A 26008-nucleotide genomic window follows, 5' to 3' on the forward strand; every position below is an offset into this window, starting at 1 on the left:
CTAGCATATTACAGCAGGATGCAGAAATCCTCGTATTTTAATCTAGTTTTATTTTCCATTTTTTTCCTAAGAGAAATCAAGAAATTTGGATAATTTTGCTGTGGCATTGATACAGTCAATGGATTTTTCTGAGTTCATTATTAAGAAACGTTTCAAAGAGTTTCTTAATGCAATTGGAATCCTTAATACTAAGGTCTAGTGTGAGAAATGAATAAAGACAAAACAACTGAAAAGAAATAATTGGGTAACATCAAGTTGGCAATAGTATAGTACATTGTCTGTAAAAATGAAGGCACAAGAAAGCCAGAAACTCAGAGTTGTAATATCTCAATGACAAAAGTGTTAAATTTAGACAAAGGCCTGGACACTCTGAAACAGTCCCCTGAGCATATCCAACCTAATGTCACACTCTAGGATAAATAGAATGTGTCTGACTTACATAATGACAACACCATCTATCCAATGACCAGACTGATCCAAGATGGCGGCACATCCAGTCACAGTAGCCACTCTGGCTCACCTAACAGTGTAATTGTTCATCCTTCATGTCTTTCTTATGATTACAAGACACTTCTGGATATTAAGAACACCAAGCATTGCAAGTCTACCTCACTAGCGAGTTATTAGACAGCAGGTGAGCTCTGCCACATGGGCTCATTGTGTTCCATATTGTCCCCTGCTACATTCACTCAGTGAGGATGTTATCGGAAACAGCGTGCAAGGAAACAAAAGTGTTAGAAGTGAGATGGTATTTGTGCAAGACTAAAGGCAAAACTCTGCAGGTCAGCTTTCCTATTGATTCTGCTTCCAAAAGTTCAATCATTAGAAAATAAACTAGTTTACCTTCATATGAGACTGAATCAGGGTGAGATGAAGGCAGCTGCACCCTCATCCTGATGGAAATGTGGCTTCAATATAACACCCCTCAAATAGCCATCCAACTAGAGGGCGTCATCTCTTTTCGGGCTGACAGAATTCCCACGATTTCTGGCAAGACCTGTGGTATAGTTGTATGTAACTATGTTAATAAGAACTAATGTTGGAATGCTTCAGGTGCAATGACCCACTGTTCATCTATGGCAGAGTTCTTAACAATAAAGTGTAGACACTTTTACTGAGGGAGTTCACTGCTATTGTGATTGTCCTGTCTCGCCTTGAAAATGGTGCTGAACATGCCAGGATGCTGGTTATTAACTTCAGCTCGGCATGTAATACAACTGTCCTTCAGAAGCTCATGGGTAAACTGTCCTCACTGTGTCTCAACACTTCTCTCTGTAAGTGGATCCTGGACATCTTGACAGAAAGGCCACAGTCAATCCATGTCGGCAGAAACATCTCCAGTTCCATCATGCAGAGCACCAGTGCTCCCCAGGGCTGCATTCTCAGCCTGCTGCTGGTGCATGACTGCCCTGCTAGATCCAGTTGAAACCAAATCATTAAGTTCGCTGATGACAGAACGGTGGTTGGCCTCATCATCCACGACAATGAGACAATGTGCAGAGAGGAGGTAAAGCAGTTAGTAGAATGGTGCAAGCACAACAACTTGACTCTCAGTATGGACAAGACCAAAGAGAAGATTGTGGACTTTAGGAAGGTGTAGGCCGACCACTCCTCACTGCATATAAACGGCTCCTCCATGGAGAGAGTTAAGAGCACCAAGATTCTGGGAGTGCACATAATGGATGATCTCACTTGGGCCTTCAACAACACCTCTTTGGTCAAGAAAATGCAGATTCTCCACTTCCTGGGAAGATTAAGGCAAGTGAGGCTCCCCCCAACCCCGATTCTCTCAATTTTTACAGGAACATAGGGGCACCATGGCGACTGTCCTGACTAGCTGCATCTTCATCTGGAAGAAGAATAACAAGACATACAACTACACGTCCCTACAAAATATTGTGCGGACTGCTGAGACGATCATCCTCCACCCATCAGAGCTATTTATCAAGAAGGCTCTTAGCATTGTCAATAATCCCTCCCATCCGTCTAACAATTTCTTTGACTCCCTACAATTAGGCAGGAAGTACCGTAGCAATAGGCCAAAATTGTTAGGATGGGAAACAGCTTCTCCCCTGGTCCTAAGCCTGCTGAACACCCTGGAACTTTCCATGTCTCATCACGCATGAAGCGACAGTAGCATTAAGCTATTTACTTTTTAACTTATGTCATAAATGCAACTTATTTTTGTTAATTCACTACTGGTAATATTACTTCATGTGTTATGTGTATGTGTTATACAAAGTGTTGGTCCAGAGGAATATTGTTTCATTAGGCGTTATACATATTGAATGACAATAAAATAAACTTGATATGCCACAACAAAGAAACACTGAAGTACAATAAGTAACTCAGAAATAGCAATCAAATTCTACCAGTTAATTGTCAATTTTTTTGCATTTGATTATAAGCTTCAAAAGTAGAAAGATTGTTCATAAGCTTCAGGAGTACAAGCTATGGAATAAAGAAGATTCTGAGCATGAGTTTTGGAAAATCATGCATAGTCTATGAGCTTTGGAAGGAGCAGGTCCTGCCTGTGAATTTTAAAAGGTCCAAGTTTGTCTGTAAGAGGTGAATCTGTCTATAAAATATCAAACAAACAGATTCAATGTATCAGGTTTGGAGAGCAATCTCATGTCTTCACACTTTGTAAGAAGAAGCTCAATTCAATTGATGAATGAAGAAGTTCTTTGGAAGTAGAATGTTCTGTGCAGAATCTTTGGAAGGATAACCTACTGTCAATGAGACATGGATGGACCATGTCTTGTCTATGGACTTTAGAAGAAGTAACATTTTAAGGTGAAGGTTCAAAGGGCCAGGCTTTGTTTAAGAGGTTTAATACAGCTCCATTCTATGACTTTCTATTAAAAGGCAATAAGCTTCACAAGATAGTGCTTTAGTTGGAACAGGCGAGATTTGGAAGACATCTTCACCCTTCAAGTTTAGGAATGAGAACTCCTGACCAAGACATTGAAATAGCTGGCTTAAATACAAACTTCGGGAGGAGGAAAAATTGTCCATGAAATTTTTAAGGAATGGGTACTGCCAAAGAGCTTTAGAAATGCCAGGGCCCACAAATAAGATTTAGAGAAGGCCTTGTATCTATGTGCTTTGGAAAAAGGAGGCCCAGTCTCTAATGAATGGCAAAAATGGTTCTTCTCTAAGAGTTTCCAAAGGAGAATTTCTGAGCAAGATCTTTGGCAGTAGTAGGACCTTACAATGTGCTTTAAAATGATCTAGTGCATGAATTTTGCAAGCAAAATGTCCAGCAAGTGAAATTTGGAGGGAGTATTTGTATCCAAGAATGTTGGATAGGGTAATTACTTTTTTCAAACTTTGGAAGGAATAAACATTATCTATATGATTCATGCATGCTCTCAAAGAAGTTATCTTGCTCCAGAGATTTGGAAAGAGGACCCCGAATATGAATTCTAGAAGGAGCATGTCCTATCCAAGGCCAATGGAAAGAATGTGTCCTGATGATGAGGGACATAGCTCAGAGACAGGAATCCATTTCCCACAAGTTTTTGATGATGATTTTCTCTTTGGGAATTCTGAGGGGAAATGATCATATCTATGAACATCAAAGGAATGAGGCCCATCTATGACTTTCAAAGCATCCACTGCCTATGAGCTTTACAAATACCATTTCTTGTCTGAGGTTTATGTGGGAAGGTACAGTTGACAAGCTTTGAAAGGAATTGTTTCTGTCTACGAGCTTGAGAAGAGGGATGTCCTGTCTGGAAGCTGTGTAAGATGTAGGTGTGGCCTTTGCAAGGAATAGTTCTATTCGCTGAGCCTTGGGTGGGTCATCTTTATGTAAATTATATGAAAAATTCCCTATTATAAGCTTCAGGAGGAAGAGATTCCACCTGGAACACACACAAAATGCTGGAGGAACTCAGTATATCAGTCAGTATCTATGGAGGGGAATAAATAGTTGACTTTATTGGGCTGAAACCTGTCATCATGCCTGGAAAGGGGAAGATGTACAAGCTCAAAATACTCTGCAAATGCTGGGGTCAAAGCAATACTCACAACACGCTGGAGGAACTCAGCAGGTCGGGCAGCATCCATGGAAATGATCAGTCAAGATGTAGAAGCTGGCAAGTGATAGGTGAGATCAGCTGATAGTGAAGGTGAGTGGGGGGATGGGGAATGAAGTAAGAAACTGGGAGGGGACAGGTGATAAATGGAAGAAGTGAAGTGCTGAAGAAGATGGAATCTAATAGGAGAGGAAATCAGACCATGGGAAAAAGGGAAGGAGGGGAAGAACCCAAGGGAGGTGATGGGCAGGTGAGGAGAAGAGAAGGGGTGAGAGGGCAATCAGAATAGGGAGAGGCAATAGGAAGGAGGGAAGGGGATAACATTACCAAAAGTTGGAGAAATTGATGTTCATCATATCAGGTTGGAAGTTACCCAGATGAAATATAAGGGGTTGCTCTTCCAACCTGAGTTTGATCTCCTCAGGGAGGCCTTGGGCAGACCTGTCAGAATGGGAATGAGAAGTTGAATTGAAATGGGTGTCAACCAGAAAATCCAGCATTTTGTCACAGATAGAGTAAAGGTGTTCTACAAAGTCATCCCTCAATCTGTGTCAGGTCTCACTGATGTAAAGGAGGCCACACTGGGAGGATTGGATATAATTGATGACCAGGAAAGGCTTGCAGGTGAAGTGTGGCCTCATCTGGAAGGATTGTTTGGGGCCCTGAATGGTGGTTGAGGGAAGAGGTGAAGCACTTAATACACTTGTGGGAATAAATGTCATGAGGGTAGGGAAGAGCGGATAATGGAATCCCTGGAAGCAAATATCGCTCAGAAGGACTGGAATGAGAGATCCAGTCTATATTGTTTGGAAGCTGAATTCCTGTCCAGGGATCTTGATTTCTGGTCATAAGTTTGGAATTTCTTTCCAAGGGCTTTGGAAAGTGCAGCCCCGCCCTCCAAGCTTTGGAAAATCTTTGGGATCATCTTTGAAATACGCATCTCCAGTCTATAGTGATAAAAGTGAAAAAATATTTCACGAAATTTGGAGCAGATCCCATCTTTCAGCACTGTAAGATGCAAGCCAAATCTGTTAGTTTTCAACATTTCTTGTCCGCTTTCATTGTTCCACCACTGGTCCCTGTCCTCCATCTAAGTAGGTACTTTTGCATATCCCTGAGTTCCGTAGGACATTAAAGAATCAACCCATATGATGTAAGTCTGAGATGTGCATTTCCTCCTGACAGCATTCTCTACTCTTTAAACATATTTCAATCCCCCACCCCTTCGAGCTTTGGATTTTTTCCTCATACTTCTTTGTGTGGCTTAGTATGAAAGCTGGTTTGATATTATTGTTAAGTTCCTTTGGATGTTGTGCTACACTGAAAACCCGAAGTAAACCCAACATATTGTTTTTTTTTATTAATGTAGTAACAAAACAGTGTGTAAATTTGCTTAGTTTGCCTGGAGCTATAACTAGCATTTTACTAGTTTACATCTAACTGGTGACATGAGCTCATGACCCACCTTAGCTGTTAGTAAAATAACCTCAAATAACAAGCTGGTATCAGACATAATGATCGTAAAATTGTTGGGTTGTTGCAAAGGACCATCCAGTTTAAAGTTCAAAGTAAATTTATTACTAGAGTATGCCTTTTTCTCTGAATACTACCTGGAGATCCATTTTCTTACATGCACTTAGAGGAAAATAATGAAATACAATACAGTTTACAAAAAAAATACTGTATATGTAACTCCAGACTGACAACATTGTGGCTGACTCCCTACTAAATAGTCCCCAGAGTCACTAAGTTCGTAGAAACTTGAGATTACAAAGTTGTCCACCTTGTCACTGCACTAGAGATTACTTTAAATTTTGACTATTCCGTTTAGTCTTGGTAAGAGTTGGAAATGGCTTTGAGCTCTTCTAGTGGCCTTCTGAATGCTTCATCCCCTCGTTCAATATCACTAAACCTTCCTGAAACTCTCTAATACACTGCATCTGCCTCTCACACACATCCTGATGGCACAGTGCTACAAGCATGACTGGACATCAATGCCTTTCATCTTCAATATCCGTTGCAAATCGTTTGGTTGAAGTTGTATCAGCATTAGAAATTTGGGCAAGAACTGACAAACCATTCCATCCCTCAGATCATGCCTAATTAACCCAGGTCTAATAGACCTGACCATTCAGCTCTGAAAATAAATCTCAGACTTCTGTCTTGGACAAAAGAGATTCTGTAGATTCAGGAAATCCAGGGCAACACAAACAAAATGCTAAAAGAACACAGTAGATCAGGCAGCATCTATTGAACGGAATGAAAAGTTGACAGTTTAAGCCAAGAACATTTATAAGGTCCTCAGGATTTTTGGGTGTGTTACACAAGTTTTGGGTTAAGTTCGGTTTGGCTGTGGTATTGGTTTGGTTCAGATCAGGTTATACCTGAATGACATGCATTACTCATTAATATCACTATAACATGAATATGTCTCAAGAGCTGATTATCGAACGCAGCAGGAATAAGCCAGTCCTCATTAGGGAAACAAAGGTAGAGAGAGTCAGTAGCTTTAAATTCCTTGGTATTAAGATGCCTGAGAATCTGTCTTGGGACCAGCACATAAGTGCCATCACAATGAAGTTAAAGGTTTGCATAGATTTGGCTTGTTTCTAAAAATCTTACTGGTTGCATCATGGACTGGTATGGAAACATCAATGCCCAGGAATGGAAAAGGCCACAGAAAGCTGTAGACACAGCCCAATCCATCACCGGCAACACCTTCCCCACAAATGAGTGTATTTACATGGGGCACTGCATGAGAAAGCAGCATCCATCGTGAAAGACCCCCACGATCCAGGGCATACCCTCTTCTCGCTACTACCATTAGGCAGAAGGTTATCACAACCAGGTTCAGGAACAACCACCAGGCCCTTGAACCAGCATGGATAACTTCATTCACCACTACTCTGAAATGATTCTACAACTTACAGACCTACTTTCAAGGACTCTTTACAAAGCACTTTCTCAGTTTTATTTTATTTGCAGTTTGCCTTCTTTTGCACATTGCCTGTTAGTGCTTATCTGTTATGTTTAAATTTTCATAAATTCTATTACATTGCTTTTTTTCCCTGTAAATGCCAGCAAGAAAATGAATCTCAAGGAACTATATATGGTAACATATACATACTTTAATGAAAAATTTACTGTTTGCTGGACAGGGCATATTAAACGCATGGAGTAGTCCAGAATACCCAAACAATTGCTATATGGAGAGCTGTCACAAGGAAGAACAGACAGGTGGCGACCTCGTAAGAAGTTCAAGAACTGCATAAAAGCCAGCCTTGCACATGCTGATACTGAAGTGAAGAAGCTTGAGCAGAGTGCTCAGGATCGGACTGGATGGCATGCCCTGGTAGAGACAGACCTGGTCGCTCCTCAACAGAGGAGAAAAGTGGCCACATCAGTTGCTCCAACAGCAGCCGGGCAGTTTATCTGCCCTCACTGTCAACACTCGTGCCATTCTAGAATCGGACTGCCAGCCACCTCAGAGAGCACAATTGATGAGCTGCCCAGACAAACGTCATCCTCGCAAACAAAGGACAACCAACAACATTAATAAATTTACTGTAAATTTACTTTAAATCTAGTTAAATATAAAGGTGGTCCTAATTTTGGTAACACTCTCCTATCTCCTCCTGGGATTGGTCACCAGCAGAATGGACGCCCAAGGTATATAAAACAAAAAAACAAAACCTCGATAAGAATGATCTGCCTTTCTTTTGCAGCAGACTAGCATTTAGCACTAAGCCTGTCATTGCCAGATCCTTTCCATTTGCCTAACATCCATTAACCCTGATAGCATTTCTGAAATTCAGGGACATGGACGGTGATTGCTGGTTAACTATGGTGACTACCGGCTGTGACTGTCCTTGCGTGGGATCCCAGACGTGTGTATTACATGGCCCATTACATTTAGGGTCCAACTGGCATGGTTACTAGAAATTAATTTTGTAGGACCGACTGTTATTTGGTCATTAAATGCAGAAATTAGTTTTTTGAGCTCTGAGCTTTCAGTTTGTACCAGCTATTCACATGTGCATGGGCATGTAGATGTAGTTGCCAGAACAAAAAGAGATGCTGGGAATCTGCAGCATCACATGAAGGAGCTGGAACAACGCAATGAATCAGGCAGCAACTATAGAGAGAAATGGGCAGTTGATGTTTCAGGTTGAGACACTTCATCAGGACTGGAAAGAAGGAGGAGAGATAGTCACAGTGAAAAAGTTGGGGGTAAGAGATGGATCAAGAACTGGCAGGTGAGAGGTGGATCCAGGTGAGAGAGGAGTGATAAGCAGATGATGGAAGAGAAGAGTGAGTATGATATAAGAAGTTTGGAGATGATAGGTGGAAGTGACAAAGGACTGAAGAAGATAGAATCTGATAGGGGAGGACAGTGGACCATGACAATACAGGGCAGGAGGTGAGGAGAAGAAGGGAGGATGAACTATGTTGCTGATGGGCAGATTGAGAGAGCAGGAGAGGGGAAAGATGGGCTATGGGATAGGGATACGTTCCAACCCTGAAACATTGACTGTCCATTTCACTCCATAGATGCTAAATATGGTTAGCACCTTTTAAAACATAAATATACTTCATTTATACACAGTGGTCACTATATTAAGTACACTTGTACACCTGACCATTAATGCAAATATCTAATCAGCCAGTAATGTGAGGGAACTCAGGGCAGAAAGCATGCAGACATGGTCAAGAGGTTCAGTTGTTGTTTGGACCAAATATCAGAACGGGGAGAAATGTGATTTAAGTGACTTTGACCGTGGAATCATTGTTGGTGTAGACAGGATGGTTCTGACTATCTCAGAAACTGCTAGGATTTTCACACACAACAATCTCTACAGAAAATGCTGTGAAAATAAAAAAAAACATCCAATGAGCAGCAGTATTGTGGGCGAAAATGCCGTGTTAATAAGAGATGTCAAAGAATAGCCAGACTGATTCAAGCTGACAGGAAGGCGACAGTAACTCAAACAATCATGTGTTACAACAGTGGTGTACAGAAGAGCATCTCTGAATGCACAACACGTCGAACACTTCAGGGCTACAGCAGCAGAAGACCATGTGCATACACTCAGTGGCCACTTTATTAGGTACAGGAGGTACATAATAAAGTGGCCACTGAATGTACATTTACCATCACACAGAAAAAGCCCATAGGGTGCATGCTGAACCCCTGCACAACAATCCCAATCTTCTGTTTCTTCCCCTGTATCCCCACAACTTACTCTCTCAAATGCATGCCAAGTCCACTTTCAATCTGTCCACCTACACTTAAGGATAATTTACAGTAGCCATTGAGCCTATTAACACCAGTTCAAGATGACACCAGAGCACCTGGAAAAAAACAGCTGGTCAACAATAGAACAGGCAAACTTCATACATACTACGTCAAGATCAACGTCAGGTCCCTAGAAACAGCAGGGCTGCAGCATTCTGACTGTATTTTATGTTGTGAGTGAAATAACCTTGGCTAAACCCTGGAATTTATATTTCATGACTTTGGAGTGGGACAATATAAACACATAAACAATTACAATATACATCTTATATTGAACTGCAGAAATATATATCTTTTCCTTCCTTAATTTTGGATGGTAGGGTAGGGATACGGTCTCTACCAAAGGAGATGTAAGGCACTCCTTCCCTCCGCTAGCATGCAGGTTACCCCTGCGTAAAGTGTAGCACCTACTTAGCCCGCCTTCTGCTCGCCACCACCGATCAGGGTCACACGGAGCCAAGGGAGCAGGTGGTAGATGGTGTTATGAGCAGCTGGTGCATATCACAAGATCTGGTAATGCGACCACTGACACCTGGCAGGCAGTCTTTAAAGAGTATTGATAATGGTTGCGATCACCCATCTTGTAAATACGCTGCCCAGAAGAAGGCAAAGGCAAACCACTTCTGTAGAAACATTTGCAAGAACAACCATAGTCAAAGACCATGATCGCCCACATCATATAGCATGGCAAATAATGAAGATGATGATGATCTTAATTTTACAGGTTAAACTCATGAAGTAGCCTAAAATCTGTACATCGCCCAATAAAGAAAGCAGACTTGCCTGTAGCAAAAACAACATTGCGGGACACCAGCCTGTATTCCACAATTGAAAACTGTGGTAACTCAATCTTATTTACTCCGGTCACTGCATCATCTCCACCCCGCCAGTAGAACTGTATGTCATCTGTGGTGTAACCATCTGAAAGACAAAGGTAAAGAGGACATTAGTCACACTCAAACTTTCTGAAGCAGGGAAGTCACAAGCTGGGTAGGACATGGTTGAAGGACAGTAGATGGTACACGGATCCATTTCCCTGCACTGATGTCGCATGACCTGCTGAGTTCCCCCAGCGTTTTGTCGCTTGCTCATAATTTAAATACCCTGCAAGTTTTAGAGTGTGTCTTTTGGACCCTAATGCTCTGAGTACTTTTTCAGAGCTATAAGCCATCTAAATAGCAAACATTTCAGTTTGTGTACTGGCAAATCATAAACACAAGAAATTCTAGAGATGCTGCAAATCCAGAGCAACACACACAAATTCCTGGAGGTACACAGCAGGTAAGGCAGCATCTATGGGAAGCAATAAACCTTTTGGGCTGAGACCCTTCATTATTCCTCTCCATTGATGCTGCTTGATCTGCTGTATTCTTCCAGCATTTTAGACTCTGTACTAACTATCCATGTGCCTATCTATGAGTCTCTTAAATATCCTTATTGTTTTAGCCTGTGTAAAAAGGCCTACCTCTGACATCTCCCCTAAACTTTTCTCCATCATCTTAAAATTATGCCAATAACTTGTGTAAGCATGGAATGATCTGTCTGAATGGCACACAGACAAAAGCATTTCACTGAATCTCAGAATATGTGCTAATAAGAAACCAATTACCTCGTCACATTCTATATTGTGTTTTATAGAATTGCTTTTATATTTATATGTACAGTACTGTACAAATGTCTTAGGCACATACATTAAGCTAGAGTGCCTAAGACTTTTGCACAGCACTGTATTTGCCAATGTGGAGCCGAGAGTGAGTTTGTACATATGGCAGGAACAAAGGATGTTGGAAATGGCAGGGTGGAGTGCCACAGTCGGGGAGTGGGACAGGTGGCAGGGAAGGTGTGCTGGGATGGGGTATGGCATGGGTGCAGATACACTCAGCCCTGAGGTACCTGGCAAGGTCATTTGATTCCAAACAATTAGTTTATTGATCATTATAGAATGTCTCTCTGGTGCTTCCCGCTCCCTCCCCTCTCCCCAGCCAAGATGCCAAGATCACCCTCTCCCTGTCCCCTTCCCACTCTCAGTCCACAATAGAGACCCATATCAGAATCAGGCTTACCATCAATCACATACATCATGAAATTTATTTTTTTGTGGCAGAATGCAGTGCAAATAGTCTTAGACACCCTAGATATATAATGTGGCTACGACTTACACAGTACTGTATTGTGTTTATTTTTTAAAATTTTTAATTGTGCTTTATGCTTATTGTGTTTTTCAATGCTGCATTGTATCTGGAGTAACAATCATTTTGTTCTCCTTTACACTTGTGTTCTGAAGAATGACAATAGACAATCCTGAATCTCGATTGCTGGAATCACCCCTTGATGCACAGGTGATTGGTGGTTGCTGTTGGGAGTTGACAGGGATGTGGAGAGAATAAAATGGATGCAACATGGTTGGTACATACACTGTTGACTGAAAAGCCTATTTTTGTGCTGTACGAATTTCGTGTTTCATGAAAGTCTCCTAACCACCACCACCTCAACCTCTCTCTTCATTTTAAATTTCCCATTAGCTCTGCATGGAGCTGAATGGAACATCCTGTGCTCAAACCATTGACTGAGTAGCACATGATCTTGGCAAAGTACTCATTGGATTTAAATTCTTGACTGCCAGGTAAGTCCCAGCCTGAGCCCAGGGGAGATTCCTGTGACATGTGAAGCCATCCAACCTGGATTGCGTTTGTCTGCAGCTGCACAAGCATATAATGATCGGACTGGTGAGGGCTTGTTCTCATCAACATCCCACACACCATCAATCTACATGACATGACACTCAGGAACTTGGGCTGTTTTACTATTTTTGTTTGTGTGACAACGTTCACTGCTATTGGAATTATATCTGATATATGAGCCTTGTGCTGCGTATGAAAGTTAGTACTGTGTTTTGCACCTTGGCACTGGAGGTACACTTGTTCATTTGGCTGTGTTCTTGGGTATTCAAGTACAGTTGAACGGCAACTAAATGCAAACTTAAGCTATATCATCATGTTCCTCTTGCAGGATGTGGGAAGGCAGAAAGACCGCCAGTATCCCTGGCTACTACCCATCCAAGGAGTGCATCCGGCCACAGCTCCTCTCAGACTGTGTTGAAAAATGGGAGCTGGGAATGAAGGAACTTTCGGGAGGCTGAGGGATTGATCGATAGGATATACAGGGAGGTAGATACATCCAAGGTGCAGGACACTTGTAACTGAATGACTGTCAGGAGGGGGAATAAGGTTAGGCACCCAGTGCAGAGTATCCCTCTGGCCATTCTCCTTAACAACAGGAAAGCTACTTTAGGTAATGTTGGTGGTGGGGGATTACCTAGCAAGGGAAAGCCACATCAGTCAGGCACTGAGTCGCTCTCTGTGACTTAGAAGGGGAGGGGGAGGAGGAGTGCAGTAGGGATAGGGGAATCCATAGTTGGAGGAGCAGATAAGAGATTCTGTGGATGTGAAAGAGGCATCCGGATGGTATGTTGCTGCCCAGGCGCCATGGTCAGGGATGTCTTGGATCGGGTCAACAACATTTTAAAGGGGGAGAGTGAACAGCCAGAAGTTGTGGTATATATTGGTACCAAAGACATAGAAAGGAAAAGGGAGAAGGTCCTGAAGAAAGAACATAGGGGGTTAGGTAGAGAGTTGAAAAGCAGGGTCTCCAGGGAACCAATCTCTGGGCTGCTGCCTGTGCCATGTGCCAGTAATACTAGTTAGTCTCATGAGACCATGGATTTGCACCTTTGAAGGTTTCCAGGACGCAGACCTGGGCAAGGTTGTATGGAAGACCGGCAGTTGCCCGTGTAGCAACTCTCCCCTCTCCATGCCACCGATGTTGTCCAAGGAAAGGGCATTAGGACCCATACAGCTTGGCGCTGGTGTCGTTGCAGAGCAATGAGTGGTTAAGTGCCTTGCTCAAAGACACAACACACTGCCTCAGCCAAGGCTCGAACTAGCGACCTTCCGATCACTAGACGAATGCCTTAACCACTTGGCCACGTGCCAAGTAATACTAAGAATAGGATAATTTGGGAAATGAATGCATGGCTGAGGAATTGGTATAGGAGCAGGGTTTCAGATTACTGGATCATTGGGATCTCTTCTGGGGAATGATAGGGCTGGGGGTCAGTTGTTATACAAGTAGATGCAGAGTGTAGTGAGACTGTGAGGAAGGAGAGCCAGTTGATAGGACAAAATTGCAGTCAGTGGGATGAGCTGAAGTGTAATGTGGGAACAAAATCAAAAAGGATAATGAATACAGGACTGACAGTGTTATATTTGAAATGCACATACTACATGGAATAAGGCAGATAATCTTGTAGAACAGTTGGAGATTGGCAGTATGATGTTGCAGGCATCATTGAGTCGTGACTGAAAGAAGATCATAGTTGCAAGCTTGACATCCAAGGATATATATTATATCAAAAGGACAACCGGTAGGCAGAAGGGGTGGTGAGGCTCTGTTGGAAAAAAATTATATCAAATCCTTAGAAAGAGGTAACAAAATACCGGAAGATGTAGAATCCTTGTGGGTAGAGTTAAGAAACTACAAGGTCAAAAAGACCGTGATGGGAGTTATATACAGGCCTCCCAACAGTAGCCAGGATGTGTGATACAAATTACTACTGGAGATAGAAAAGAAAGTGCAACGTTACGACAGTCATGGGAGATCACAAATGCAGGTAGATTGGGAAAATCAGGTTGGTGCTGGATCCCAAGAGGTGGAATTTGTAGAATGCCATGAGAGGTTCTTTTAAGAGCAACTTACGACAGAGTCCACTGGGGGAAAACCAATTCTGGATTCGGAGTTGCGTAATGAACCAAATTTGATTAGAGAGTTTAAGGTAAAGCAACCCGTGGGAGACAGTGATCATAATATGATAGAATTCACCCCTGCAGTTTGAGAAGGAGAAGATAAGGGCTGGCTGGTGGTGTAGTGGCATCAGCACTGGACTTTGAGGTCGATAGTCCCGAGTTCAAATGTGGTTGGATCCCAACTTAGGCAGCAGCAGTACCTGCTCAGAAGAAAGGCCTGGCAATCTACTTCTGTACCTTGCCACGAAAACCCCATGGACAACTACCCTATCCATAGGGTTACCATGGGTCACTCAACAACAACAAAGAGACTTCCAGAGGCATGAGAGAGGAGCTGGCCAAAGTTGAATGGAAGGGGACACTAGCAGAGATGATGGCAGAACAGCAATGCCTGGAGTTTCTGGGAGCAATTTGGAAGGTGCAGGAAAGACACATCCCAAAGATGAAGATGTATAGTAAAGCGAGGATGAGGCAACCATGGCTGACAAGGGAAATCAAACACAGCATAAAAGCAAAAGAGAGTGCACATAATATAGCAAAAATTTGTGGAAAGATAGAGGATAGGGAAGATTTTAAAATCCAACAGAAGGCAACTAAACAGCATAAGGAGAGAAAGGATGGAATATGAAGGGAAGCTAGCCAATAATATAAAAGAGGATGCAAAAAGTTATTTTCATATATACAAACGTTTGTATAAAGAGTAAAGAGAGGTGAGAGTCAATGTAGGACCACTGTGAAATAATGCCAGAGAGATAGTAATGGAGGACAAAGAAATAGCAGATGAACTTAACAAGTATTTTGCATCAGTCTTCATTGTGGAAGATACCAGCAGTATGCCTGAAATTTGAGAGTGTCAGGATGCAGAAGTAAATGGAGTTGCTGTTATGAAGGAGAAGGTGCTACACATGAGGCTGCTTAACCAGATAAGAGCCAAGGGTATTACAGGAAAGATACTATCATGGATAGAAGATTAGCTGACTGGCAGGAAGCAAAGAATGAGAAGAAAGGGGGCTTTCTTTGGTTGAGTGCCAGTGACTAGTGGTGTTCACAGGGGCTGGTGTTGGAACAGCTTCTTTTTACCTGATTTGTCACTGATTTGGATGATGGAATTGGTGGCTTTGTGGCCAAGTCTGTGGACAATACAAAGACAGGTGGTGGGACAGGTAGTGTTGAGGAAGCAGGTAGTGGGCAAAAGGACTTAGACAGATTGGAAGAATGGTCAAAGAAGTGGCAGCTAAAATATAGTGTAGGGTCATGCACTTTGTTTGAAGGAATAAAGGTGCAGACTATTTTCTAAATGGGGAAAAAATTCAAAAATCAGAGATGCAAAGGGACTTGTGAGTCCTTGTGCAGGATTTCCTAAAGGTTAACTTGCAGGTTGAGTCGGTAGTAAGGAAGGCAAATGCAATTTAGCATTTATTTCAAGAGGATTAAAATATAATAGCAAGAAAAGAAGAATGTTTAGAATAGAGATGAGGAGGAATTTCTTCAGCTAGGGGTAGTGAATCTGTGGAGTTAATTGCTACAGGTGACTGTGGAGAGCAAGTCATTGGGTATATTTAAAGCAGATAGGTTCTTGGTTAGTCAGGGCTTCAAAGGTTATGGGGAAAGTGCAGGAGAATGGGTGTGAGGGATAATTAATCAGCCATGATGGATTGGTGACTTGATGGGCTGAATGGCCTAATTCTGCTCCTATGTCCTATGTTCTTAATTTTGGAGAACTTCGTGATTTCTAGTGTAACTTATGTATTACACTGTACTGCTTCCACAAAACAACAAATTTTATGACAGCAGTGATAGCAAACCTGATTCTGACACTGATTCTCAATGCTTTATGACTCTCAGCTTTATTCTTCCGAGATGGAGAAAAGTTTGGCATATCAAAACACTAAAATCTTGCTTTGATAAGTGACACTAAAACAGACTGGATATGGTGAAAGGAAAAAATCGTTAAGTTACATAATGATTTTTCACTGGCGTAGGGGAGGTTGCACTAACAGTTGAGAATGTTTCACCACTGCGTCAGTGACTGCCGAGAGTACTCACAGCTTTCTATTTCCAGCGTGCAGTTTTGCTCGTCCAGTGGATACCTCCGCAGATCCATCATGCATGCAGCGGTTGTTGTGATTCTGCATCAAAGCAAAGAAAGGAAAGGTCAACGTCAGAGCTGCTTTTCACTCCTGAACATCTTTGCAAACCATCAAATCCACCAGCGTTGGTCGCTTAGGCGCTTTTTCCCCTCAGCTCCCAGACTGCTCTGCATGACACACCGCTCTCTGGGCGTTCGGGGTGGCAGTGTGGCAAAGCACCAGAGAATAGGTTTCAGTCCTGAACTTGGGTGCCCACCATGTGGAGTCTGCATGCTCTCCCTATCACTAAGTGGGTTTCAGAGATATGCGGGTTGATAGGCTAACTGGCCACTGTAGATTGCCCGTAGTGTGCTGCTGAGTGGTAGATTCTCGAGAGAGTTGATAAGAATATGGAATGAATAAAAAAATGGGATTAATGTAGCATTCATGTGAATGGCTGGTTGACCCCCACCATCCGGGCCATGCTTTCTTCTTACTGATATGAAATTAACTTCTCCTTCTTGGTAGGTGAGACTAAAACTAGGGGACATAACCTCAAGATTCAGGGAGTAAATTTGGGATGAAAATAAGGAGGAACTGCTTTTTCCAGAGAGTGGTGAATCTGTGGAATTCTCTGCCCAATGAAGCAATGGAGGCTATCTCAGTAAATATATTTAAGACAAGATTGGATAGATTTTTGCATAGTTGGGGAATTAAGAGTTACGGGGAAAAGGCAGGTTGGTGGAGAAGAGCCCATGGCCAGATCAGCCATGATCTTATTGAATGGCAGAGCAGGCTTGACTGGGCCAGATGGCCTACTCCTGCTCCTATTTCTTATGTTCTTACGTTCCGTGAACAGATTTCCTCCCCACCCTTCTATTCGCCACTATGACCATTCACTTCTTCTCATCTGCCTATTACTTCCCCCTGGGTCCACCCCCCCCCCCGCCCCCACCAGTCCTCCTATTATCCACACTCCTCTCGTATCTTCCGGAAATAGTAGGGGACAGAGGGTCCAGTGAGATGGAGTAACTGAGGGAAATACATGTTAGTAGGGAAGTGGTGTTAAGTAAATTGAAGGGATTAAAGGCAGATAAATCCCCAGGGCCAGATGGTCTGCATCCCAGAGTGCTTAAGGAAGTAGCCCAAGAAATAGTGGATGCATTAGTGATAATTTTTCAAAACTCTTTAGATTCTGGACTAGTTCCTGACGATTGGAGGGTGGCTAATGTAACCCCACTTTTTAAAAAAGGAGGGAGAGAGAAACCGGGGAATTATAGACCGGTTAGCCTGACATCAGTGGTGGGGAAAATGCTAGAGTCAGTTGTCAAAGATGTGATAACAGCACATTTGGAAAGCGGTGAAATCATCGGACAAAGTCAGCATGGATTTGTGAAAGGAAAATCATGTCTGACGAATCTCATAGAATTTTTTGAGAATGTAACTAGTAGAGTGGATAGGGGAGAACCAGTGGATGTGGTATATTTGGATTTTCAAAAGGTTTTTGACAAGGTCCCACACAGGAGATTAGTGTGCAAACTTAAAGCACACGGTATTGGGGGTAAGGTATTGATGTGGATAGAGAATTGGTTGGCAGACAGGAAGCAAAGAGTGGGAATAAACGGGACCTTTTCAGAATGGCAGGCAGTGACTAGTGGGGTACCGCAAGGCTCAGTGCTGGGACCCCGGTTGTTTACAATATATATTAATGACTTAGATGAGGGAACTTGCAGCATCTCCAAGTTTGCGGATGACACGAAGCTGGGTGGCAGTGTCAACTGTGAGGAGGATGCTAAGAGGATGCAAGGTGACTTGGATAGGTTAGGTGAGTGGGCAAATTCATGGCAGATGCAATTTAATGTGGATAAATATGAGGTTATCCACTTTGGTGGCAAAAACAGGAAAACAGATTATTATCTGAATGGTGGCCGATTAGGAAAAGGGGAGGTGCAACGAGACCCGGGTGTCATTATACACCAGTCATTGAAAGTGGGCATGCAGGTACAGCAGGTGGTATATGCCGGCATTCATAGCAAGAGGATTCGAGTACAGGAGCAGGTAGGTACTACTGCAGTTGTACAAGGCCTTGGTGAGACCACACCTGGAGTATTGTGTGCAGTTTTAGTCCCCTAATCTGAGGAAAGACATCCTTGCCATAGAGGGAGTACAAAGAAGGTTCACCAGATTGATTCCTGGGATGGCAGGACTTTCATATGATGAATGACTGGATCGACTCGGCTTATACTCGTTGGGATTTAGAAGATTGAGGGGGGATCTTATTGAAACATATAAAATCCTAAAAGGTAGATGCAGGAAGATTGTTCCCGATGTTGGGGAAGTCCAAAACGAGGGGTCACAGCGTGAGGATAAAGGGGAAGCCTTTTAGGACCGAGATTAGGAAAAACATCTTCACATAGAGAGTGGTGAATCTGTGGAATTCTTTGCCACAGGAAACAGTTGAGGCCAGTTCATTGCCTATATTTAAGAGGGAGTTAGATAAAGGCCCTTGTGGCTAAAGGGATCAGGGGGTATCGGGGGAATGCTGATACAGGGTTCTGAGATGGATGATCAGCCATGATCGTACTGAATGGCGGTGCAGGCTCGAAGGGCCGAATGGCCTACTCCTGCACCTATTTCCTATGTTTCTATGTTTCTTTCTTCTCAGCTCTTGACCTTCCTCACCCAACTGGTTTCACCCATCACCTTCCAGCTAGCCTCTTTCCCCTCCCCCAGATTCTTCTTCAGGCATCTCTCCCCTTCTTCTCAGACCTGAAGAAGCGCCTTGGCCCAAAACATCGAACAAAACTACTTTTTCCCATTGATGCTGTCTGACCTGCTGAGATCCTCCAGCATTTTGTGTGAGCAGCTTATTATAATTTGTTTTTTTTTGACCTTTGCACAGATGTCTTCCTTTTCACATTGTTTATTAGTGTGCAGTCTTTGTGTGCTGCTTTTCATTGATTTTACTGTGTTTCTTTGTTCTATTGTGAATGCCTGCAATAAAATGAATCTCAGTTATATTTATGTACTTTGATAATAAAATTACTTTGAGGTTTGAGATTTGGTGAGCCATGTAACAGGTCAGATGATTAGAGGATTGCTGAATGAGGAAATCTGTAAGGAGTGTCTTAATGGAGAGCCAGGGCAGGGAGACTTCCAACTAGACAGCAGGAACTAGTCATTAGTGGCATATTTAAAAATGGGGATACCTCAGTCATCAAATTTGGAAGGGCACAGTTACCTAAAGAGGTGTACGGCAGAAGAAAGCAAGGAGTGAAACCACAGAGTGAAAATTAAGGATAAGAATTTTTAAATGGAGGCACTGCTCACACCAGGATGATGTCCTAATGAAGGGTCTCGACCCGAAACATCAACTGTTTATTCATTTCCATAGATGCTGCCTGACCTGCTGGGTTTCTCCAGCATTTTGTGTGTGCTGCTGAGATGGGAACAGGCTTCATTGTACGACACACAGGCTTGATCGTCAACTGTATTGTCATCACTTGCTCTATGGAGCACATAAGATTGAAAGTCCTTAAGCTTTACTCTGGCAGGCTTGGATCTGTTGTCTTTGGCTTTACCCAAGCATTCTCATCACTGATCTCCCATTGTACACTAAATCTTGGTCTATTACACACAAAGAAAACCCATAAGCAGACTTTTCAGTCAATGGCCTGGAAATTGTTATGAGCCACACTGTGAAACTCCTCTGTCTACTTCAATGCAGTCTCTCAAATTTCAATCACATCAACAGCTTAGTGAAAGAGGCGACTAAATCGATAAACTTTCCTTCACTGTTATCATCTGCGGCCCAATGGGTTTCTATTTTACAAATAAAACAGGTTGTTTGAGAGGTGCCAAAGTCAGTTTCCTGAAGGTGAATTACTTAGTGATCACAGTGACCTGATCTTCTAATGAATCACCATGTTGGATCAACGGCGAATGTGTCTTTGACGTCAGTTACATCTAGCCTGGATTCAGCCAAGGTTATGACAGGTGCATTTTTAAATCTAAAAGCAGACCGTTTAATCATGTGTGGAAGTGAGGAATGTTTTAAATTTATTAAAATGTACCATTGTTTTCTTCACAAACCATTTCCATTGTTTTATACACAGCTAAAGGGAGTAGAATAATCACCTACTTCTGGGAAAATATGCTGAAAGCAACTAAGATGATCCATTTGTGTCTAACAGTGAAACACACATAACCACATAATTGGAAAACTTGTATCTAACAACCTTCCTAAATATAGTTGGTTGCTTCAAATCCACCAGTTAGAGCAGAAACAGTGATACAAGACAAAGTCAGCTTGGTTTCCTTAAGGGAAAATCTTGCCTGCCGAACCTATTGGAATTCTTTGAGGAGATTTGGTAGGAGAGATAAAGAGATTCAGTGAATGTTGTATATTTGGACTTCTAGAAGGCCTTTGACAAGGTGCCACACATGAGGCTGCTTACCAAGTTAAGAGCCCATGGTATTACAGGAAAGTTACTGGCATGGTTAGAGCACTGGTTGATTGGTAGGAGGCAGCAAGTGGGAATAAAAGGATCCATGTCTGGGTGGCTTCCAGCAATGAGTAGTGTTTAGCAGGGGTTGGTGTTGGGACTGCTTCTTTTTATGCTGTCTATCAATAATTTTGATGATGGAATAGATGGCTTTGACACCAAGTTTGGAGATGATATGAAGATTGGTGGAGGGGAAACACGTTGGCGCAGAAGGACTTAGATAGATTAGGAGAATGGGCAAGAAAGTGGCAAATGAAATACAATGTTGGAAAATGCATGGTCATGCACTTTGGTAGTAGAAATAAATGTGCAGACTATTTTTGAAACGGGGAGAAAATCCAAAAATCAGAGATGCAGCAGGACTTGGGAGTCCTTGTTCCGAACACCCTGAAGGTTAACTGGCAGGTTGAGTCGGTGGTGAGGAAGGCAAATGCAATGTTAGCATTCATCTCAAGAGATCTAGAATACAACAGCAGGGATGTGATGCTGAAGCTTTATAAGGCTCTGGTGAGACCTCACCTTGAGTATACTTTATATACTTTTTTATACTTTATACTTTATTCTTTATTGTTGCCAAACAATTGATACTAGAACGTACAATCATCACAGCGATATTTGATTCTGCGCTTCCCTCTCCCTGGATTACAAATATTAAATATTAAAATATTAAAAATAGTAAAATTAGTAAATATTAAAAATTTAAATTATAAATCATAAATAGAAAATAGAAAAATGGAAAGTATGGTAGTGCAAAAAAACCGAGAGGCAGGTCCGGATACTTGGAGGGTACGGCCCAGATCCAGGTCAGGATCCGTTCAGCAGTCTTATCACAGTTGGAAAGAAGCTGTTCCCAAATCTGGCCATATGAGCCTTCAAGCTCCTGAGCCTTCTCCCCGAGGGAGGAGGGACGAAAAGTGTGTTGGCTGGGTGGGTCGCGTCCTTGATTATCCTGGCAGCACTGCTCCGACAGCGTGCAGTGTAAAGTGAGTTCAAGGACGGAAGATTGGTTTGTGTGATGTGCTACGCCGTGTTCACGATCTTCTGCAGGTTCTTTCGGTCTTGGATAGGACAACTTCCATACCAGGTTGCGATGCACCCTAGAAGAATGCTTTCTACGGGGCATCTATAAAACTTAGTGAGGGTTTTAGGGGACAGGCCAAATTTCTTTAGTTTTCTCAGGAAGTAAAGGCGCTGGTGGGCCTTCTTGGCAGTGAACCAAATCAGGTCATCTGTGATATTGACCCCGAGGAACTTAAAGCTTTTGGGCTCCTTATCTAATTAAAGATGGCTGGGATTGGAGAGGGTTCAGAGGAAGTTGAGAAGGGTAGTTCTGGTAATGAAAGGGTTATCATAGCTCTGGGTCTGTACTCACAGGAATTAAGAAGGATGGGGGGTGGGTCTCATGGAAACCTTTCGAATGTTGTAAGGCCTAGACAAAGTAAATGTGGAAAGGATGTTTCACATGGTGGGGGAGTCTAGGACGTGTGAGCACAGCCTCAGGATAGAGAAGTGTCCATCAAAAACAGAGATACAGAGAAATTTCTTTAGCCAGAGGGTGGTGAACTTGTGGAATTTGTTACCAGAGGTAGCTGTGGAGCCAGGTCATTGGGTGTACTTAAGGCAGAGCTTGATAGGTTCTTGAGTGGACACGGCATCAAAGGTTAAAGGGCGAAGGCCAAAGGGGAAAAAAAGGATCAGCCATGATTGAATGATGGAGCAGACTCGATGAGCCAAATGGCCTAATTCTGCTCCTATGTTTTATGGTCCTTATGGACGATGGCCACTGATGGAACCTGAGGCAGAGACATTGTGTACTTCAGGTCTAATATTGGACTTGGTTTAAGATGGCACTACTGAAGGCGGGCAACAGCATACTGGTGGTTCAATACAAATAAATCCTTTATTAAGTGGAAAATTGTGGTAAGCGATCACCACAAACAATGAAGAGACAATGAAGAGGCAAGTGAAGGCAAGGCTGACTCAAGGGTTGAGGTGTGGAGATGCAGTGTAAAGTCAGAGCGAGGTGAAGGCACATTCTAGGAGAAGTGGTGGGAGGGAGGTCGAGACAGAGTCAGGACATGCAAAGCAGAAAAAAGTCCATAGTGGAGGAGTTCTGGAGTTTGTCCAGCTAAACCGGGAGAAAGGTCTGATCAATCTAAGTGCCCGGTCGATTTGAAAAGGTCGGGTATGGTATGGAACATGACAGCCGGGCCCACGCCCGGAGCATATTGAAGCGACAGGACCCGAATCCTAGTGCGGGGAATGACTCGATGTTCGGACACTTTAAACGTTGATCTAGATGGATTGAAAAGGTCGAGTCTCGGGACCCGAGACAAGGGTTGAGCTGGTTCTGCTCCCTGCTCTTTGATGTTTACTCTGCTCTCCACGGCACTGAGGCTGTTCCCAGCTTCATGTTTACAAGCTCTGTGAGGTTTGCGCTGCTGTGTGATGAACTGAGACTGAGGCTTTAGGCCTGCTCTGGCTGCTCTGGGCTTAGTGTCTCTGGACACACTTCCATTCTGAATGCTGTTGCTTGCTTTTATTGCTTGCACAATGTGTTTTTTTTCCTCTCTGTGCATTGGATGTTTGTTGATCTTATTTTTCATGGGTTCTTTCAGGTTTCTTGTTTTGTGGCTGCCTGTAAGCAGACAAATCTCAAGGTTGTATAATTTATACATACTTTGACAATAAATGTACCTTTAACTTTGAACTCCGGGATGCTGGGATCTGGAGAAACAAGCAATCTGCAGGAGAAACTCAGTAGGTGGAGCAATATTTGTGACGGGGAAGAGGTTAGGAATTATCAATTTTTCAGGTTGAAAATCTTCATCAGGATTGAGAGAGGAGATGCATAAAGGTAAAGGAGGAAACCTGTCGGAAGAATAAATTCCATCTGCCATTCCTCTACCAAATGGCTCCTACTATCACTTCCTTCATCAGTCCAACCGAAGGGTCTCAGCCCAAAAAATCAACTGTACCTTTTTCCATACATGCTGCCGGGCCTACTGAGTTCCTCCAGCATTTTGTGTGTGTTACTTGGATTTCCAGCATCCGCAGATTCTCTCACGTATGACCTCCTTTACTTATCTAATCAAGCATTGGTAGCCCTTTGTGTTGCTGCTTATCTCTGTCCAGTAGCCATCTTCAACCTTCACACTTTCCTTACCTACTTTACTCCATCTGTTTCTCACTTATTTTTCTCTTTCCTTGCCTTCACTTGCCACTGTCTCCCAGCTCCACCCCCCTCACCTCTCCCCTACCTGGTGCAACCTGCTAATCACCGTCCACTGCTCCACATTCCACCAATCAGCTTGGGACCCCTGCCTGACAGCTCCCATTCTCCTCCTTATTCTGGTCATCTCCCCTCTCCACTCTCAGCTCTAATGCAAGATTTCAAACCGAAATGTCAACATTTCCTTTTCCCCCCAGAGTGCTGCTCAACCTGCTGAATTCCTCCAGTAGTTTGCTTAGAGCAAACTCATTCCATAGTTTCCATTCCAAAGGAGAGCACGGCACAACACCGGCCCTTTGGCTCACAATGTTGTGCCAACCTTTTCTTATTGACATACAATGGGGAATAGGCTTTTCCAGCCCTTTGAGCTACGCCACCCAGCAATCACCCAATTCAAACCTAGACTAATCACAGCACAATTTACAATGATCAATGAATCTACCAACTGGTATGACTTTGGACAGTGGGAGGAAATCAGGAGCACCCAAAGAAAATCCATCCAGTCACGGGGAGAACATGCAAACTCCTTAGAGGTAGTGGCGGGAATTAAACCTCGGTCACTGGTACTGTAAACATTGGGCTAACTACTGTGCCACTGTGCCACCCTACCCTAAGATCAATCTAACTCTTTTCACCTACATTGCTGTCCACTTTTATATCATCCATGTACCTATTTAAGTGTTGCTTGAATGTCCCTAACGTATCTGCCTCTACCACCACTCCTGGCGGGGCCCCTACGCACACCCACCACTCTCTGTGCAAAATCCCCCCATATTTTCCACCAATCACTATAAAGTTATGCCCACTTGTATTAGCCAAGAAAATGTCTCATGATCTATGTCTTTTTATCAATATTTAGTTTTATAAAACCTGTTACATCAAGTTTGGCACAAAATGAAGTGATTTTATGACTATAGGGCTGATTATTTCAATAAAATGGACTGATTATTTTAAACAGCAGAACTATGCCGAAGTACAAGAGATTCTGCAGATGCTGGAAATCTAGAGTAACGTACAAAATGCTGGAGGAACTCAGCAGGTCAGGCAGCATCTATGGAGGGGAATACCTGTAAATGGTCAATCTTTCAGGTCAAGCCGCTTCTACAGGGCATGGCAGAGTTATGTTCTACCCTATTATGTCATCCAGAATCTCATGGGCCTTTTATCAAAATGTAAACTTACTTGTCATGTGCACATCGAAACAAACAATAAAGCACATTGTTTGTGTTAACAACTAGCACACCCGAGCATGACCACAGACCTAAAGGCTGTCCAAAGATTCGGTGGGCTGGAATAATGTCTTCATTACACACACAAGTTGCAAGAGGTTACAGAATGCTTTTCAACAACATCCCTTATTTTTAAAAGTATCCTCTAGTTTCTAACAGAAGAGCAAACATCCCCTCAATGTTTACACTGCCAAGAGCCCTCAGGATCTGTGTTGGCTAGAACAGCTTGATTGCCAATGAAACTACCAGTACAGGCTCCATGAATCAGTTCCATGGTTCTTGGTGAACGGTATTTTACCACTGCCTATAGGGTTCAATTCCCACCACTCTCTGTAATTAGCTTGTATGTTCTCTCTGTGACCACGTAGGTTTCTTCAAAGTGCTTCGCTTTCCTCCCACATTCCAAAGATGTACGGGTTATGATCTGTAAATTCTGGGCGTGCTATATTGGCACCGGAAGCATGGCAACATTGTCGGGCCACCTTCACTTTATCCTCAGACTGTTTTGGATGTTGACACAAATGATGCATTTCACTGCACGTTTCAATGTTTTCATGTACAGGTGACAATTAAAGCCTATCTTCACCTTTAAATCCTTCAAGCTGAATGCCAAGGTGGAGTGACAGAGACCAACTTTGACCTGTCTCATTGATTGCTGTGCTTCTAAAGGAATGGTGGACAGGTCCATAAACTGCAGCATTATGCTTGGAGTTCAGACTCACTGAAAGAGATTCGGTGAAGAGCCAGCACGCAAATGCCAAAAGTCTGTAATTCTAGAATTAGCACAAAGCAAAAGATGTGGAAGTCTGCAACAAATTTTAAAATGCTGAAA

At 42.9% G+C, this 26008-nt stretch overlaps 1 protein-coding gene across 3 annotated transcripts in view; it reads right to left on the reverse strand.

The window, feature by feature from the left end:
- Positions 1-26008, reverse strand: part of gabrb3 (gamma-aminobutyric acid type A receptor subunit beta3) — a 729956-nt gene that overhangs the window by 56768 nt on the left and 647180 nt on the right. For all 3 annotated transcript variants that reach the window (XM_063054508.1, XM_063054507.1, XM_063054506.1), the window contains 2 exons: positions 16188-16270; positions 10123-10260 (listed from right to left, as the gene is read on the reverse strand). In XM_063054508.1, the coding sequence (XP_062910578.1) occupies positions 10123-10260; positions 16188-16270 (221 nt within the window). The remainder of the gene's footprint in view (positions 1-10122; positions 10261-16187; positions 16271-26008) is intronic.

The sequence above is a fragment of the Mobula hypostoma genome, chromosome 7, assembly GCF_963921235.1.
Source record: "Mobula hypostoma chromosome 7, sMobHyp1.1, whole genome shotgun sequence".
In the NCBI taxonomy this organism is placed as follows: Eukaryota; Metazoa; Chordata; class Chondrichthyes; order Myliobatiformes; family Myliobatidae; genus Mobula; species Mobula hypostoma.